Source organism: Mandrillus leucophaeus, unplaced genomic scaffold (genome assembly GCF_000951045.1).
Source record: "Mandrillus leucophaeus isolate KB7577 unplaced genomic scaffold, Mleu.le_1.0 Scaffold1473, whole genome shotgun sequence".
Lineage (NCBI taxonomy): Eukaryota > Metazoa > Chordata > Mammalia > Primates > Cercopithecidae > Mandrillus > Mandrillus leucophaeus.
The window spans coordinates 161,761-180,169 of NW_012101447.1; the positions used below are offsets into that span (position 1 = coordinate 161,761).

General features: G+C 34.2%; 1 protein-coding gene across 2 annotated transcripts in view; it reads right to left on the reverse strand.

Moving 5' to 3' along the window:
* The window catches only part of CNTN1 (contactin 1), a 348,227-nt gene that overhangs the window by 80,100 nt on the left and 249,718 nt on the right, over positions 1–18,409 (reverse strand). Inside the window, exon 17 of one of the 2 annotated variants that reach the window (XM_011974652.1) lies at positions 7,177–7,335. In XM_011974652.1, the coding sequence (XP_011830042.1) occupies positions 7,177–7,335 (159 nt within the window). Of the gene's footprint in view, positions 1–7,176; positions 7,336–15,439; positions 16,625–18,409 lie in introns of those variants that run through there. The other variant, XM_011974653.1, reaches the window with a different exon arrangement.

Sequence of the window (18,409 nt, forward strand, 5' to 3'; positions counted from 1 at the left end):
GGGGTGGGGGTGGGATAGCATTAGGAGGTATACCTAATGTAAATGACGAGTTAATGGGTGCAGCACACCAACATGGCACATGCATACATATGTAACAAACCTGCACGTTGTGCACATGTACCCTAGAACTTAAAGTATAATTAAACACACACACACACACACACACACACACACAGTTCAGGTGTCTGAGACTGGAAATGAGCATTTAAAGGCTTCTCACTGATTCTGACACACCTACTCAGTTTTATGTTACAGGTCCTAGACCCAACCCATAGATTGCCTGGCAGGACTCTGGAAGGAGCCATAGGTTTGGCGAATTTCCGTGAAGCAAAGGAAAAGCAAGCTGTGCTCTGACATCTCAGAAGGTGTGAATCCTTGATCCTTCTCTAAGGGAAATATGAATGTAGCCTCATAAAAATCCAGAAATTCATGTTTGAAATGAGAACTACAAAAACTGAAGAAACAGAAAGGCAAAAAAAAAAAAAAAAAAATACTGTCCTAGAATAGACCTAGAGAGTTTTCATTTTTAAAAAGATGATAATAATACTAGGTAAAGATATGGCAGAAGAGATACTCAAATACTGCTTATGGGAATAAAAACAGGTTCTACCTTACTGCAGAGTGATTATATAATATAGCTCATGGTTTTGGGCTGTTTATACTCAATAATTTAATTTACAAATATCTATTTTAGGTAAATAACCTAAAGTACAGAGAAACATTTAGGTGCAAAGATGTTAACTGCAGAAGAATTCTAATAACCAACTCTAGTAACCAACTTACATAACACAGAAGTTTAAATATAAGCATATTTTCTTATTCATGTTGGATAATCTATTCCAGGTTCTCTTAACTATTTATCATAACATGCTTACTATGCCTTTTCATGTTCTGGCCAACATCCTCTTACACACACACACACCATCACTAACAATATTCTATAATTAGTCCTCTGAAAGTAGCAGCATGGAATCAAACACAATTTTCTAACAATGACCTGAGCATCTTGTAGAACTCCAGGAATGGCATCAAGCTGTCTGCTGTCTGTCCACTAAAAACAGTCCAAGAGAAGTAAAATTTACAATAGCTTGCCTTAAAAATACACAGTCAATTTCTTCATCTCATTATTCTAAATTTAATCTTTGGAACACTGAAAGTTGATATATTTCAAATATATTTATTTCATACCTTAAATATTTACCTTCATGAAGCTGAATTTAATCCTGTACCTTTTTTTCTTAGTGGTCACACCATAAACAAAAACCATATGATTTTTATTTCTGTATTTGTTGCCGAAAATATTTTTCACTTCCACTTAGGATGCAGTCACAAGAGAACTTCACTAGTACACTAACAAAAAGAACACATAGATAATCTATAAACCATCATCTTTCAAAGCCCATTAGAGAGCTGAGATTGTGAAGACACAAGGGACTAAAATTCATCATTGGTAGAACGGTGATGAAAGAAAGACGTAGTCATAGATGTTAGTAAGAAGAAAACAGTTTAACTTCCAACAGATATTTACAAAGTATAGGCTGATATGGCTGTTTAAAGTCACAGGGAGATCAAAGAACAAGGAGAATCTATAGTAATTTGACAATTATTTTTCGTAGGCCTTCATCACATGTACTCAAGAAAGTTTTGGGGCAGTACAAAAGAGCCAAAAAAGACTTCCCTCTGGGGCACTGATACCACAAACATGAGATAGTGGCAGGAGTGATGAGAGAGATCTGCTTCCCCTGTGAGGGACAGGTGCTTCGGACTTGTTGAAGTCTAAGGGAAGAGAAGGAGAACTGAGTAAAAAATCCGAGAACTCTGGGCTTTAGACTGATCAGCAGCAGCAGGTATCTGGGTAGAAGCCAGGGAGATGAAAGAACCCTCTGTGGGGTCCAAGGTAGAAGAGCCTGCCAAAGTCTGATAGCAGGAGAGGAAAACCTCCAGACACTCAGATATGTAGGAAGGTCTGATCTTACACTCAAATCACTTGAAGCCTGCACTAAACTGAATCTAATAACAATGCTCAGATCATCTCAACTACAAATCTGATTGACTCAGTCCCTAAAGTAATGGCATGCACTTTCCCAGACATCATTAATATTTACTTTAGTAATCACTGTTCTTCTATACACAATGTTTGGAATTGAGCAAAAAGTTATCAGACACATGAGTAAACAAAGAAATATGACCTACTGTCAAGAAAGAAAAAAAAAATCCACAGAGCTAGACTTAAAGATGATCTAGATGTTTAAATCATCTGATAGGGTTTTAGCATAAGTATGTTAAGTATGTAAAAATGTCAAGAGGAAAACATGCACAACTTGTATAAACAAATAGGAAATTCCCTTGGAATATTATGTGAACAATATTAAAAGCAGCCAAATGCTAGAAATAAAAATTCCTGAACACAATAAAGCAGCAGGTCAAAAGTATTTTAATGTGATTATTTGCAGACTGAATCCAGCAAAATAAATTATCTATGAAAGCGAGAGAGGTAATTAGCCATTATCCATACAGAAACAGAGACACACAGACACACAGATAAGCAGACACATGCACACACACACACACACACACACACACATAGACACACACACACAGTCCATTTTCTGTGGAATAACATCAAACAATCTAATATACATGTCAAGAGAAACCAAGAAGAAAGAGTAGAGCAGAGGAAATCTTTGAAGAGGTAATGAATGACTAAGAATTTTCCAAAGTTGAAGAAAATATCAACCCAAGAATACAAGAAGCCAAGCTCCATTAGGATAAATGCATTTTATCAAGCTGAAAAGCAAATACAAAAAGAAATCTTGAAGCAGTCACAGAAAAGGGACATATCAAGTACAGAGAATTATGATTAAAACAATTACTGACTTCTCATCTGAAACAATGGAGACAAAAGACAACAGAACAATGTTTTTAAAGTGATCAAAGTGAAATGAAGAGCAATTTGGATTTTGTATGCAATAAAAATATCACTTAAAGATGAAATTAGAGACATTTTCTGATAGAAAACACGTAAAAACTTTGAGTCCAACAACCTGAACAATTAGAAATGCTATAAGTTTCTTAGTAGTGAAAATTATACCGGATAAAAAACAGTTTTACAGAAAGGAATGAGGAACCCAGATATAATAAATATACTGGTAAATATAAAGGAATTTTGAGACACCTTTCGGCCAATAGAATAGAAAACAATTTTCTCAGACTGAAAAAGGCATCTAAGATGATGTATTCAAAGCAGTGAAAAAAACAAAACAAAACAAAACTGTCAACCAAGAATATCATATCCAAGCAACTGTATTTTAAAACCAAAGGCAAAATGCACTCACAGATAAATAAAAACTGAGAGAAATTGTTACTAAAAGACTTATCTTCCAAAACAAATTAAAGTTATTCAGGTTGAAAGTAGTTGATCCCAAACAGCAATTTGAATAAGCTCCCCCAAAATAATGAGCATTGGTAAAGGTAATTTTGTAATTATAAAAGATAGTATAAATACTCATTTTTTCTTCTATCTTCTCTTAACTTATTTAAAAGTAATTGTAGAAACCTATATATGTATGTATATATGTTCACACATATGTTGTGCGTTTATATATGTGTGTATATACATAATTGTGTTATTGGATCTATGATATATTGAAATGTAATATATTTGATACTAGCTGCACAAAGGGGACAGGTAGGAGCAAAGTTGTAAAGAAATGACATCAGATGGTGATACATAGTTTGTATGTTTGTCCACTCTAAATCTCACATTGAAATTTGATCCCCAGTGTTGGAGGTGGGGCCTAATAAGAGGAGTTTGGGTCACGGGGGTGGATTCACAATGAATGACTTTGTGCCTTTCTTCCAATAATGAGTGAGTTCTTGCTTTATTAGTTTATGCAAGAACTGATTGTTACAAAGAGCCTAGCACTTTGCTTCTCTCTTCGTTGCTCCCTCTCTCACCATGTGACAAGTCACTTTGCTTTCACCGTGAATGAAAGCTTCCTGAAGCCCTCACAAGAAGCAGATGCTGGCGCTATGATTCTTGTATAGCCTGTAGAAGTGTGAGCCAAATAAATCTCTTTTCTTTAAAAATCACCTGGCCTCAGATATTTATAGCAATGCAAAAGAGACTTAGATGATAACTCAAATCAACATCAACAAATGAGGAGGACCAGAAGTAGTCAATATAAAGGATAATATAACAGACAAATTAACAAAGGATTGTATAAACAAGCATATGTTGGTTTAATAGGCAAACAATTATGGAAAGTGATAATTTTAATATAAGATTATTGGGTTTGTGAAATATATAGATGTAACATATATATTTATATATATTTCACTGAATATGAAAGTGTTTCCCCTAGATAGCTCTATTTCATCTTCCTCTTTTGTGCTATTATAGTAATATATATAATAATATTACTAAATATTAATAGCATATATTATATGCTATATATAACTATATTACTATATATAGCATATAGCATATAATAAAATATGCTATAATAGCATATATAATAAAATATGTTAGTAATATATAGTATTATAGTAATATATTACTATATTATATGCTATATAACTATATTATATATAGTACTGTAATAGCACAAAAGAGGAAGAATGAAATAGAGCTATCTGGGAGAAACACTTTCATATTCATTGAAATTAAACTAATAAAATTATAAAACCTATTCTGTTAAATCTGGTAAGCCCTAGAGTATTCATTAAGTTTGTATGTGTTTGATTATACACATGTATAGTGAATATAAACTTACCCTCGGAGCAGGATTACTTACACACACACACAGTGAATATCATCAAAGGAATTAAAATGTTACACTAGAAAATGCTCACTTCTTCCAAAAGAAAGCAGTGAACAAGGAAAACAGGAACAAAAATAGTAAAATATTTAGAAAGCAAAAATACAATGCAACTACGATCCAACTGTATCAATAATAACATTAAATGTTAATGGATTAAATAATTCAATCAAAAGGCAGACACCATCAAACTGGATGAAAAATTCAACTAAATGTGGCCAACAGAAAACATACTTTAGATTCACAGACCCAACGTCAATGAAAGCAGAAGAATTGGAAAAGATATATAATGGAAATAGGAACTTTTAGAAAGCAGCAGTGGCTATTACTAATATCAGAAGTACCCTATTTATTTTATTATACTTTAAGTTCTAAGGTACATGTGCACAACGTGCAGGTTTGTTACATACGTATACATGTGCCATGTTGGTGTGCTGCACCCATTAACTCGTCATTTATATTAGGTATATCTCCTATTGCTATCCCTCCACCATCCCCCCACCCCAAGACAGGCCCTGGTGTGTGATGTTCCCCACCCTGTGTCCAAGTGTTCTCATTGTTCAATTCCCATCTATGAGTGAGAACATGAGAAGTACCCTATTTAAAACACATCTCCTACCTCCCCATTCCTCTTTTCTGTTGTTTCTCTCTAGTGTTCATCACCACATGACTTACTATATATTTTAATTGTGTATTGGCATCTCTTCTACTATCATATAAGCTCCTTGAAGACAGGTTTTGTTGTTCTTATTTTGTTCACTGCTGCTCAGCTATACATACTGCATCTAGAATAGGTTCTGGCACACAGTGGGGACTCAATAAACATGTTTAAAGAATGAGCACTGTGGGCCCTGATCTGGGTGCTAGAGATAGAAGAGTGAATAAAACAGTTTTTACCTTCATGTAACCTACTTTCTAGTGGGAAGCATATTTAAATTGAGCTACATAGTAAGCATACATAAATAACTAATGCAAATGATTGCAATTAGTATTTCTTTTTCAGGGCTAAACCAAATTTAAACCACTTATTTATTTTAATGGGCTAGATTTCTAATAGTTTCATTATTATCATACTTTTCCATTCTCTTCAGAAAAGTAGAAACTGCTTATGCTTTAGGTTTATAAAGCATCTAAAAGGTTTTAAATTTATTTTTCAGATGGACTGATTTTGTCAAGAATATTTACAGATAATTCTTAAAACAATAAGCATAATGTAATAGAAATATTTCACTTGTTTCTAATTTATTGCAACTTTATACACTTAGGTGGGGAATCATCTGATGTTAAAATATATCCTAAATCCTTGCAACAGACTTCAAGTTTATATTTGATTTATTTCTCTGGAGGGGGAGAAATATCAAATAGAAGTAAATTTAAATTAAAACCTATTAGTGAGCAATACAAATATTGGCATTTGGGAATGGGATTTCCATTATGTTAAGATAAATCTAAAATGAAAGCAGATTTGGGAGATTAGAATAATTTTTTTTTTTTTAGTTTTTTAAAAAGGAGGAACATTTTATTCACCACTCATGTCTCTTTTCTTTTCTTGTGACAACTGGGAAAATATTTTTATGTCTCCTCTTTTCCATCTTAAAGAATTCTGGCAATGACAAGTTTGTTTAAAAATATTGTCAAAAGTTACAAAGAAATTATTTTATCAAAAAGATCTTCAATCTTCCATTTTACAGGAGAAAATATATGTATGGATCTGTGATATTGTAGGCTAGTCATGACAAATGGCAAAGTTGTAGACAAAGGAAAGTACCCACTTACTCTTAATTAATTTTTCCTGAACAACTTTGGAAAATCTTAATATAAGAAAAGAAAAAGGTTGAAAGATCCAAAATGTCTTTAAAAATCTGTTTTGAGGAAATTCAAACCAGGTCAGATCATTCACATAAAGGGTTATAGTAGTAAGATTTGGATGCTTAATTTAAGATTTATGATCAATGTGGCTTTTTAGAAATTCAGAACTATAGTACATATGTACTCAAATAAAAAGGGTCATAAATAATGTGCTATGAATGCTATTTGCTCAAAAACAGACTTCCCAGTGATTTTGGGGGCAGTAAATCTCACACAAAACTCAGGAAATCCAGGAGGCCTCATTTTGCTTTTCATTATAGGTTGATTTAGAAATGATACTTCTTTTTCTATAGCTTTAACACATTTAAATGTGTAAGTTCCATGTAATTTTCTTCACTACCAACATATTAGAATAAGTTTTAAAAAATTTAAGAAAGCAAGCCTTTCAAGGTAGATAATGACATTTTTAAAACCTCCAAATTTTTGTTTTTGAGAAAAGAATTCACTTTGAAAACACGCACGGATTAATCAGACAAATAAAACTCACCTGTCTTTGCATCTTTCCAGTCATCTGAAAGAATAGTCTTGGTCTGGATAGTGTATTTAGAGATAGGGCTATGATTGTCTGAACCACGGCTCCAAGTAAGTGCCACAGAAGTGGCTCTAATGTCTTCTATTCTCAGACCACCTGGAGGGCCTGGAGGGCCTGAAATGAAAATTTGGGTAATGAATCAGTGAATCCCAACTAGTGAGTTAAACACACATTAGAATACAAAAATGTCTTCTAACAATTAATCTGAAGAACATTTGTACAATATAATCAGTGTGTCTGCATTTCTTTTAAATATAGATTATAATAAGTGATATGATTTGTAGTTTTCACTGAATGATTTCATGTGTCTCTTTTTAAGGAAGGAGATAGATGCTATCATTTACAAATGACATTGATATGTAGGTGTGATAATCTCTGACTCATTATATGCAATTGGCACCAAGGGGACCTAATGCAGATTGTAGCATAGTATGATTTAATGAATTCTTACTGAATGCATGAATCAGAGATGGTAGCGCAATTCAGTTTAGATATGGGAACAGTTGGTCTATTGTCATTCTGCCCCCACCCCCCAGAACTGAACACATCTCTTTGTTCTTTGATGGTTTTTTTTTTTTTTTTTTGAGTTAGGGTCTCACTCTGTCACCCCAGGCTGGAGTACAGTGGGGTGATCATGGCTCACTGCAGACTCCGCCTGCCTCCCCAGCTCAAGGGATCCTCCCAGCTCAGCCATCCAAGTAGCTGGGACTACAAGCACTCCACAACACCAACTAATTTTTGTGTGCATGTGTGTACTTTTTTGCAGAGACTGGGTTTCACCATGTTGTCCAGGCTGGTCTCCAAGTTCTGGGCTCCAGTGATCCTCATGCCTAGGCCTTCCAAAATGTTGGGACTACAGGTGTGAACCACCACACTGGCCCACATACTTTCTTATAACTCTAAATGTTATAGGTAATTTATTTTACTTGAAGTGGAAATTTCTGGGAATAATTTCATGTATCATTTTGCATAATACATTTCATGTTATAGTCATAAGAATAATATTAAAAATGTTTCTCCTTATGTAATATATAGAAAATAATTGACAATTCAGAGATATACCAGTAATGCTCTTAAAACCTCAAATTATATTGAAGAGTCTTAGAAGAATTGTTCTTGTAGAACAAAAATCAATGTTAAAAATAGGTTTTCATAGATGCTTCATGACTCAGTACCAATACTATTCCTTTATCCTCTCAGCAGTGCACTGTGCTGGGAAATAGAAATTAAAAGATAAATGAGACACAACTTTTTGGGCTTTGAAGAGCTTCTTGTCTTCAAATAAAACAAATAAAAATAAGAAAAAAAAGTCCTTTAAGTGGTGAAGTCCTTAAAAAGCTAAAGAAGCCTCTCAGTTAATAGACAGCTCCCAGTATAGACATTTCAGAATGTTTATAACTAAACATGCATATCACCTGTTCTATTTGCACCAGAAAGGAGTCTACCCACAACTGATTTAGGCATATTGAATATAATAATCAATAATTTTTATTAAGTAGCACCATCATTTTTCATAATTAATGTAATACTAAAGAGGACATTTGTTTTTATCTTTCAGCTGAAATATATACGTTTATATTTATGTATCAGTTGAGTTGCTTAGCTTAGATGGCCTTTTTCTTTATACGAACATTGGTATTTGCAGAGAGGTATGGCCAACACCCTGAACCTCCACTCATTTCCTTATAGTGGTCCCAAGGAAGAAAGTGTGTGCAGATCAACAAAAACACATCACCACTAACTAGTAACACAAGACACATACCCTATCAATGACAGTAAATTTTATTATTTGGAAATATAGCACATAAAAATATAAGAAAAGCAAATAAACTTTTATAAATTTATAATCTATAATAGTATACTTAGACTTCTTAATGTTAAATAATTGAAAATAGACACACAACAGAACACATTTGATATTCAGAGAGAACATATTGCGTTTTTCATATGTAAGAAAACACATTGAAATACAGTGTACATTCTTGATCAGAACCAAAAAGTTCATTGCTTCACATAATGCAGCATCCTAAGTCAATTACTAAGTAGAATATTTTAGAGTGTTAAAATAAAAAATTAGAGGTGAATAATAAAAGAATTTTTCAAAGGAAGGAAAACACTGTAATACACGCATTCAGATACTTTTTCTGAGCATAGGGGTATGACATTCAGAAAATGCTAAAGGGAATTTAAGACAAAATTATCATAGGTTAGTCATTAACCATTAAAGTGTAAATCATTTCCCTGCTGTTGTTCTCCGATGTTCTTGAGGTGTCAAATGAATAATATTTCATAAAGGTCAGAATAAAACTGCATATTATTAGTGTATTTGTTGAGACATTATATGCATAATAATTCAGTCATCCACTCATTTAAAGGTAATATTGTTCAGCAAAACACTATAACTATACTTGTCCATTGCTTTCTCGGATATATATCTGGCCTATGGTAGGTTCCTCATAAATATTTGGTGTATAGATAAATGAATTTATTATAATTAATGTTCAGGCAGTTCTGTAAACATAATTATCATCCATAGTACAGTCTTCATTTTTCCAATTGTTTTGAAATACTGTATCATCATAAAGAGCTGGAATTGAGAAGACAAATGGAAAGGGGTGGGTTGGTATCTTCAAAACCCTGGTGTGGGAATATTACTCGGTAATGGTTCCACTGATATGAAGTAGATTTTTCCATCTACTAATTGTCTACAAATATCTCCAAAAAATGCCTGAGAATAAATAATACTATTAAAGTCATGATTATATTAAAAAACAGAGATTTTAGAATTAAGATAGACTTAACTTTCAATTCTGTGCCCTGATTTATCTTGGGCAAGTTTCTTAAAATCATTAAGCTCCTGTTTACTCATCTGTAAAATAAGAGTAATAAAAAAGTCTGGTAACTCACACCTATAATCCCAGCACTTTGGAGGCCAAGGCAGGTAGATTACCTGAGGTCAGGAGTTCAAGACCAGCCTGGCCAACATAATGAAACCCAATCTCTACTAAAAATATAAAAATCAGCTGGCATGGCAGTACACACCTATAATCCCAGCTACTCAGGAGGCTGAGACAGGAGAACTGCTTGAACCTGGGAGGCAGAGGTTACAGTGAGCCAAGATTGTGCCACTGCACTCCAGCCTGGGTGACTGAGACTCTGTCTCAAAAAAAAAAAAAAAAAAGATTATTGTTAGGACTGAAATAATGTCCTTACAGAATGTAGTTCTCAGCCTGGTCCACAGAAAGCCATCAGGAAACCTTAGCTATTAACAATATTATTATTATCATTACATCTTTAAAAGATTTCTGGGCATCTTAGCTACCTGGCAGGAGTTATTAATTAGTACTTTGTCAGTCATTGTCAAGGATCTGTTTACAAAGTATTCATTTACCACTTATTACTTAAAAGAAAGCAGGGACAGTAAACCAAAATAAAATTCTAAGCCCCCCAACCATCTGAAAGGAACCCTTCTCTTGGCAAGTGCATTCCAAAAGTAACCTGAAAAACTAGTTCAGGCAGTGATGGGAATGGGCAGCCAGACATGCCTCACTATACCCTCTTCCCTTTGGGAATTATTGATAGAACAGACTTCTTAACTCTGATAAGAAGCATTTACAATCTCTTTTCTGAAGCTTGCTACCTGAAGGCTTCATCTGCAGGAGAAATCCTTGATCCCCACCACCCACAAATCTGTATGGTAATACAGACATTCTTTTCTATTGATAATAACTCTTTCAACCAATTGCCAATCAGAAAATCTTTAAATCTACCTATGATCTGGGAGCCCCCCATTTTGAGTTGTCCTGCTTTTCCAGATGGAACCAATGTACATCTTATATTTGTTGATTGATATCTCATGTCTCCCTAAAATACATAAAACCAAGCTGTATCCCAGCAACCTTGGGAACATGTCGTCAGGACCTCCTGAGGCCGTGTCACAGGTGCATCCATAACCTTGGCAAAATAAACTTTCTTGAGACTTGTCTCAGATACTCTTTGGTTTATAGGACAACATAGAAAGTAAAATGTTTTCCAGTAATTTTGACGTAGGTGAGGAAAATTTGGGAATGTGAAGACACTCTGTGTATTAAGGAATGAGTCTGTGGCAAAAATAGAGCATGGAGACAAACGTGGACAGTCTGACTTCAACCCAGGGCCAGCCCTGCAGTGTCTCTCAGCAGGAAGGTTTTCAAGCAGTGTAGGCTGATGTTACTTGCTTATTTTTTTTGTTTAGAATGGACAGAAAAGTGTTGAGGTAGAAAATAAAATGACAAAGCTACTTGGTTCTCAGTACAAAGGAAGGCATTTAGGAACTGACCACTCTTCTGATTCTTTTGTCAAAGAAAAAAACCCAACCATACATAATTCTAACCCTGAGTTAGTTTGTTTCTCCCTTCCCTCCCCTCCCCTCCCCTCCCTTCCCTTCCCTTCCCTTCCTTTCCCTTCCCTTTTTTCTCTTTTTTTCTTTTTTCTTTTTTTTTTCTTTTCCATTACCATGTACTCTCAATAAATCCTTCAAGGAAGCCAGGGAAAATGTAAGCAAATGGCCTGATGCATGCAGTTTATTTCACTATTACTCTACTGATATCTCCTTCCAGTTTCTTAGGCTGTTCTCAGCCAGATAGCTAACAATTCTAAGAACTATTTACCCCAAAGTTAACATAAAAGAGAGAAATTGGTCAGTTGAAAAAGACCATTGGAATCTGATCTGATTTTAAATGCCTAGATACATTAGATGACAAATTAGTCTTCTCTTTTTTTTCCTTTTTTTGACTGTAATTATTAAAGATCTGAAGTGGTGAGGGGAAGAACTGAAATATATTTCTGACTAGACCTGGCAAAGTCTTTTTATCCGTTTTTCTCACTAACATTCATATTGGGGAGTTAGAAAGAGGTGAAAGAGGAGAAAAAGAACAATATGGAGGAGGGAATAAAAAGTTATTTAAAGCATGCTTTTTGTTTTATGCTTTTATGAATATAGTTTTATCTTCACTCCTCTCTTGTCACCACCTCTCCCTACCCCATGCTCTAGAGTTTTTGAAAAACATTTTATTACACTCATATATCATATCCTACTATTTCTGCTGTTTCTGTTTCCTAATTCTTCCAAATGCTGACAGGATGTCATCAAGAGAGGATACCACTAATTGTGTTCAGCCTATCCAGCTGATTGAATTCCTCTTTCATTGCAGTTGGCAGGACAAACTTCAGTGTTGATTTGTTTGCTCCTTATTTTCCCATTCAAAATCAGTGTTCAAATTGCTATGCTTCTTTGGGCTACCTTTCTGTACTTCAGATGGGGGCTGCCTCTATGGACTATTCTTTCTTTCCTATATGCATGATCCCCTCTCTTACTATTCTTGTTTTGCACCCATTAATTCTTTCACTCTTACTTTAAAAATCCCTCTTAGAGAATGCTGACTGAGAATGTTCCATAAAATTTCACCTATGGGCCAAACAAAAATAATGATCTATCAAAGTCCTTGTTAGTGTTATGTTTCTTACCTTGGGGGTTCTTCAAAATTGGCTAAAACACAAGTCTACAAACAACTACTGAGACTTGTTTCTGTCACTTTTTTACCTAGTAAAGGACTGGGGAAATGGCCTGAATGATCTCCTGTCATTCATGGTTCAATGCAGAGTCTCATTTGCCACATCCCTACTCTCTTTCTCTAAATTTCTTTATGTTTTCAACATTTTTACAATTAAATCATATGCTACAGACAGATAATAGAAACATTTCAATATTTAAGGTAGATCACATACATTTAAGAGTCCACTAAAACCAATATATACATTTAAATAATCCATTTTACAAAAGGATACCGAAGACTTGAAGGGCTGTTGTCAGAGAGGCATAGCTAATCAGTGACAGATTACAGAGACAGGATCAGAGACAGGGTTTTCTGGTATAACATGCTCGAAATGAGATAACATCCATTTTCAAATTCAGATTATACAGCTTAAATGTGCCTGTCTGCAAAAGACTTCCAAGTAATTACCTAGATGACAACAAGTCTATACTATTGTTCCCTTTGAACTTGAACTGCTAACAATATAAAATGTACATGGTATAAAATTATTAGTGATTCAAAAAGGGGAAATTTATATTGTATATTTTACTAAAAATTATGCTATTTTCTGAGTACTTATATCAAAGTCACTGCCAAATCTTTTATAGTTCTTACCAATAACCTTGTGATGTAAGTGCTCTTATTTTTCCTATTTTACAGGTGAGGAAACAGACAGGAATAGGTTAAATAAAATGGCCATGTTCACCCAGCAAGTAAATGTCCAAGTTAGAATCTGAACCCAATTAATTTGCCATGAGACCAAATTTTCAACAACTATCCGAAAAGCAATATATTTTAAACAGCATTGTCAGTATCACACTCAAAAATGTTATTAGGTTTCTGTTGCTGACCTTTCTTTTTGGGGAAAATATGAATTACTTTTGTAAAAATGAGTATTTTGGAAAATATGACAAGAACTATAATATATTGATCATAGCTTTTTTATTTTTTATTTTTATTTTTTTATAGAGATGAGGTTTCACCATGATCCTAGGCTGGCCTTGAGCTCCTGGGCTTATGTGATCCACCCACCTCAGTCTCCCAAAGTGTTGGGATTACAGGTGTATACCATCATGCCCGGCCGATTGTGCCTTTTTAAATCTTTGTTTCTGTGTTAACTCAGATAAGTAAAGATAAACACATCATCCATTTATAAATTCATATTCAATACATTCCCTCTCTTTATTGATCGCTATAAAGATATTTGGTAATCTTTCCTGGATTTTACTAATGTTTTTAGAAAAACATACCTATGTATGAACAAATTATAGATTTGATTTTTACTAGTTCTCATTCATATGTAAACTAATTTTAAAAAATGAGAAATGCAGTTGTTTATCAGTTCTGTCATTTCTGCTTTAAAAATGTAGTAACGTTCGATGAAGAAGAATTTAGACATTTGAGGAAAGATAGTGAGAAAGCAATATATAAATTTTCCAAATGACCATTCACATATTATAAGCTGACCATATTTTCTCAATAATCGAGATTTTTTTTTATAAATCAAATTGGATAGAAAACTAGAAATTAAGATCCTTGTGTCTCAATTTCTAAACAGGATGTAAAGTAGCTGTGAGTACACCGCACGTATCATTTGAGTTGGTGCCACTACTTAGGTAGTAGCCCTAACCGGCTCTCTCCCTCTTAAACACTGGCTTTCTAAACAACCATAGTGGGAAATAAATCCCCCAAAACTACTGATTCTTTGGGGAATACATATAGCACATACATTTAATGTAAATATTCATGCCGCAGAACTCGTGTAAGTAGGAAAAACACTGGTGACATTCTTTTTTCCACTGGTAATTCCCTAGTAAGTAATTAAAAGCAAAGCACCATGTACAAATATTCTGTGATTCACTGTTTATTTTTACCAAAATGACAAATTTCAGTGAAAAGTCTGAAATGTTAAAGAAACAAAAAACTTTTCAGAACCATTTATCCTCCCTTTTTAAATCAAGTAATCATAAAATTGAAATTGCTGAGTGGCAGTCATATTAGGGCAGGAGACATCGTCTTTACTAAGGAATGTCAAAGTCTCATTATTGCAGGCCTGTTCTTGCCTTGAAAATTATCTAAGACAATGGCTCTAATATCCTATTTTAAAATGCAAATCAATGTTGTGTGATCATGTTGATGTTTGAAGTTGTACTAAGATGAAGCTAAATATTATTAAATATCTCTACCATTTAATAGGAGTATGGTAATTTTCTTAACCTCTGGTATTGATAAAGGTAAATTTAGATCCCAGTTAGAAATAAGAACAAGACTAAAGGAAGAGAAATGAATCTGTATAATTATTCTACTTGATATTGATATAGTTTAAGGTTGTCCTTCATTTTCTGGTGTAAGTCACATCTGTCCTATGATTCCTTTCACATTTTTATTATTTCTTTAAAAAACAATATTCCTATCTAGTCTCAGTTGTATAATTTCAGTATGGACTACATAGAAAGATGCCCTTTATATGATGCATACATGTCTCCATGGTGCTGTTTACAGATACATGAAAATTCTCAAATTGATTTTAAACATCTTACAAAAATGACAATTAATCTGGATCTCTAGTCTAAATTCTAAGATAGCTCCATTTGGAACAGTAATTGAGACTAGAAAATATAAAAGAAAGAAATAAGTAACATCTTGAGTCAGAGACATTTATTTCTTTATGATAACTAATAAATTATTTTTAAACTATATATATATACACATATAATAATTTAAGAATTATATTCATTTCCCTCAAAGCTTTCTTCAGAGTTCTTCTGACCACAGAGAGAATTGCAAGATGAAGTAAGTGAGAAATTCATACCTAAACACAAACCTGTCTAAGAAAATCAAAATTATTTATTGTGAAGTAATAAGAATTTTAAGCACATCTCTTTCACCAAAGGGGGAAAGTGAAGGCATTTTCAAACAATAACATTTAAGCAGTCCCAGAAAGAATTATATACTCCTCAATTTTAATCATCCACTTCTACTCAAGTCCTTCCAATAAAAATCAGAACATTCTACCAAAAAGAAAAGATCTACAAAAGCTGATGGCAGGAATCAATAAAATTAAATATGAATGCATGCTGTTAATGGCTTAGTCGTTCTTTACTAAAATCTTGCTACTCAGATGAGGGTTTCTTCCACGTGCTATCCATTTTCACTTTCCAATTCCAGGAATTGTTCCAAAAACCCTACAAAGCCATGGTAGGACTTCAGTTGTTTACTGATGCTTTTCATTCTTTCATGCCAAAGAATATGTATGGCACTAGGATTAAGAAAAAAAGACTGCCAGAGTAACGCCCCTTTTAGCTTATGTCCTAATTATGATGACTCATTAGAGAGTTTGACAACATTGTTCATTACCTGCTTGAATAAATCAAACAGTACATTCAATGGCAATACTCCTGTATTATATAATTCATCAGTTCTTCATAGATTTTTCAGATAATGAGCTAATTTCTGAGCTATATAATTTCAAAGAAAAACAGGACATGAAAACGCAAAACTTGGCCATTATATAATGTACTGAGTTAGTTCACTAGGCATTTTTAAGGTATTAGTGAAGCATTATAGTTATGCTTTAAAAAATATTTATGCTCAAAGTATGTTTACATGTTTCAAAAGGGGAAACATACTCTAAGAACTAGGCTGGGGGTAGGGGGAACTGCAGAATCTACAAGATTGAGTTAGTCAAATCTAGTATAATATGTTAAAAAAAAAAAAAAAGTCTTGCACAGAAATGGTGAGTGTCAACGATCACCAGGTTGGAGGCAGGCTTGCACAGACGGGGAGAAAGGAATCCACCATGTTTTTCTCTCCACCTTTTCTGTTTTTACCTGCAAGAGGAAAGATCAAGGCTGAAGGGAGAGTGTGGATGCCCAATTAGGGGCAGCAAGCCATGTACTTGGGGGATTTGCCATATTTCCTTGATGGGTAAGTTGAAAGAATGAACACAGAAAGGTATCTTCCCCTACACGCTGAGGAAAGGGGGCCAAAGGGAGAAGACTGATGCCACAAGCTATGGCCCAATTAAAACCTTTCCCTCATACACAGTGACTGACTTTCTAAAGACCAAGTGTTGTAACTGAAGTCTCTCCTCAAAAAACAAATGAAACAAATCTCATGGATCCTTTGTAAATTTCATTCCACATAGTGTAAGTCTATCTACTAAAACATATGCTTATGCCTTGAAGACTTCTAAGAAAAAAAGTAATGAGGATAGATTGAAGCAATGGTTCAAAAAAGTTAATGGTTGAGGCTGTGTTTTGTGAGAACTGTCTTGAGTTATATTTTATTTATTTCTCATGTCGATATGTACATTCATAGTAAAGGGAAGGAAGTAAAGCAAAATATTTATAAAAAGTTGCCATGAACAATGTATGGACTGTAACTATTCATACTCTCTTTCATAAATATGGAATTTGAGGCTGACAGTGATTAATCGACTAGCCTAAGACCACAGGTTAGGTAGGCAAAGTGGATATCTAATTGGTTTACCAAGGGCCATAGCTTTTCTATCACACCATGCAAATCATTTAACAACAGTATGTGTATAATGTGTATAATGATACAGCATTATTGTTATAGAAAACCATGTAATTAACCGAGTGATCACCTACCTCATTCCCCTACGCGTTACTAAGGATAGTTATTATTAGAATTATACCATTTTATAGCCACTACTGCCCCCTGGAGATAGCTATTTAAATAGAAGAAATAGCATCTAGGAAAACTTGCCTGTGCTGACTGCTTGTTGTAAATTCAGTCCTTACTGTAAATAGTAAAAAAGGTCATAAGACTCTTTGACATTTTAAGCATATGAAATTTTAAATCCTTTTGATGAGAACTGAAAATGCTAATTTTAGATATAGTCTTTTTTTTTTTTTCTTTTAAACGCAGTTTGGGTAGTTTTTGCTATTTTACCAGTTTGCTTCTCTGTGATTTGAGATTTTAATTCTGAAAAGTGGGGGCTATGAACAGTCACCAAGGGAGCCTCCCTAAACTCCTCCAGAGAAGGGTGCCATTTCCTTGAATTAGTTACTGTATCTATCAGACAATGTAGGAAGATATCAAATAGTGGTCCTCCAAGTTGCTTAGACCCTACGCATCAGTGGGATCTGACATGTTTCTATCAGTAACAGTTCCTTTCTTCTGGAGAAATTCTCAGGAATCTGTGAAGGAGGGGTGGAGTCAAGCTCTCATTGTTGAGTGCCACTAAGAGTGCAGGGAGCAGATGCTCAGAAGTGGGTTCTTCAGTGTGATGGACGGACCTTAGACCATTCCAGGAATAATTACACAAGGGATCGCTACACTCTGGCATATCACAAGTAATTTGCTACTAATAATATTGAGAATTCAGAAGTTTCTGCATTTTTTTTCCAAAGGATAAAGTGGATTCAAAGTTATCCCTGTAGCATGCCAACTCTCACTCACTTGCATCCCAATGCACTTTCAAGCGAAGGTGTTGGGTCTTCAGGGGTGCCCTGGGAAATGCACATGAACCTCAACCACTCCCTTATGTCATCACTGTTAACTGGCATTAGGCAAATAACAATTAAAATAGTGTTGTGCTTTTTAGGGTAAAAAGGTTTTTTGGATTTATGCCAGAATCTGCAATCAAT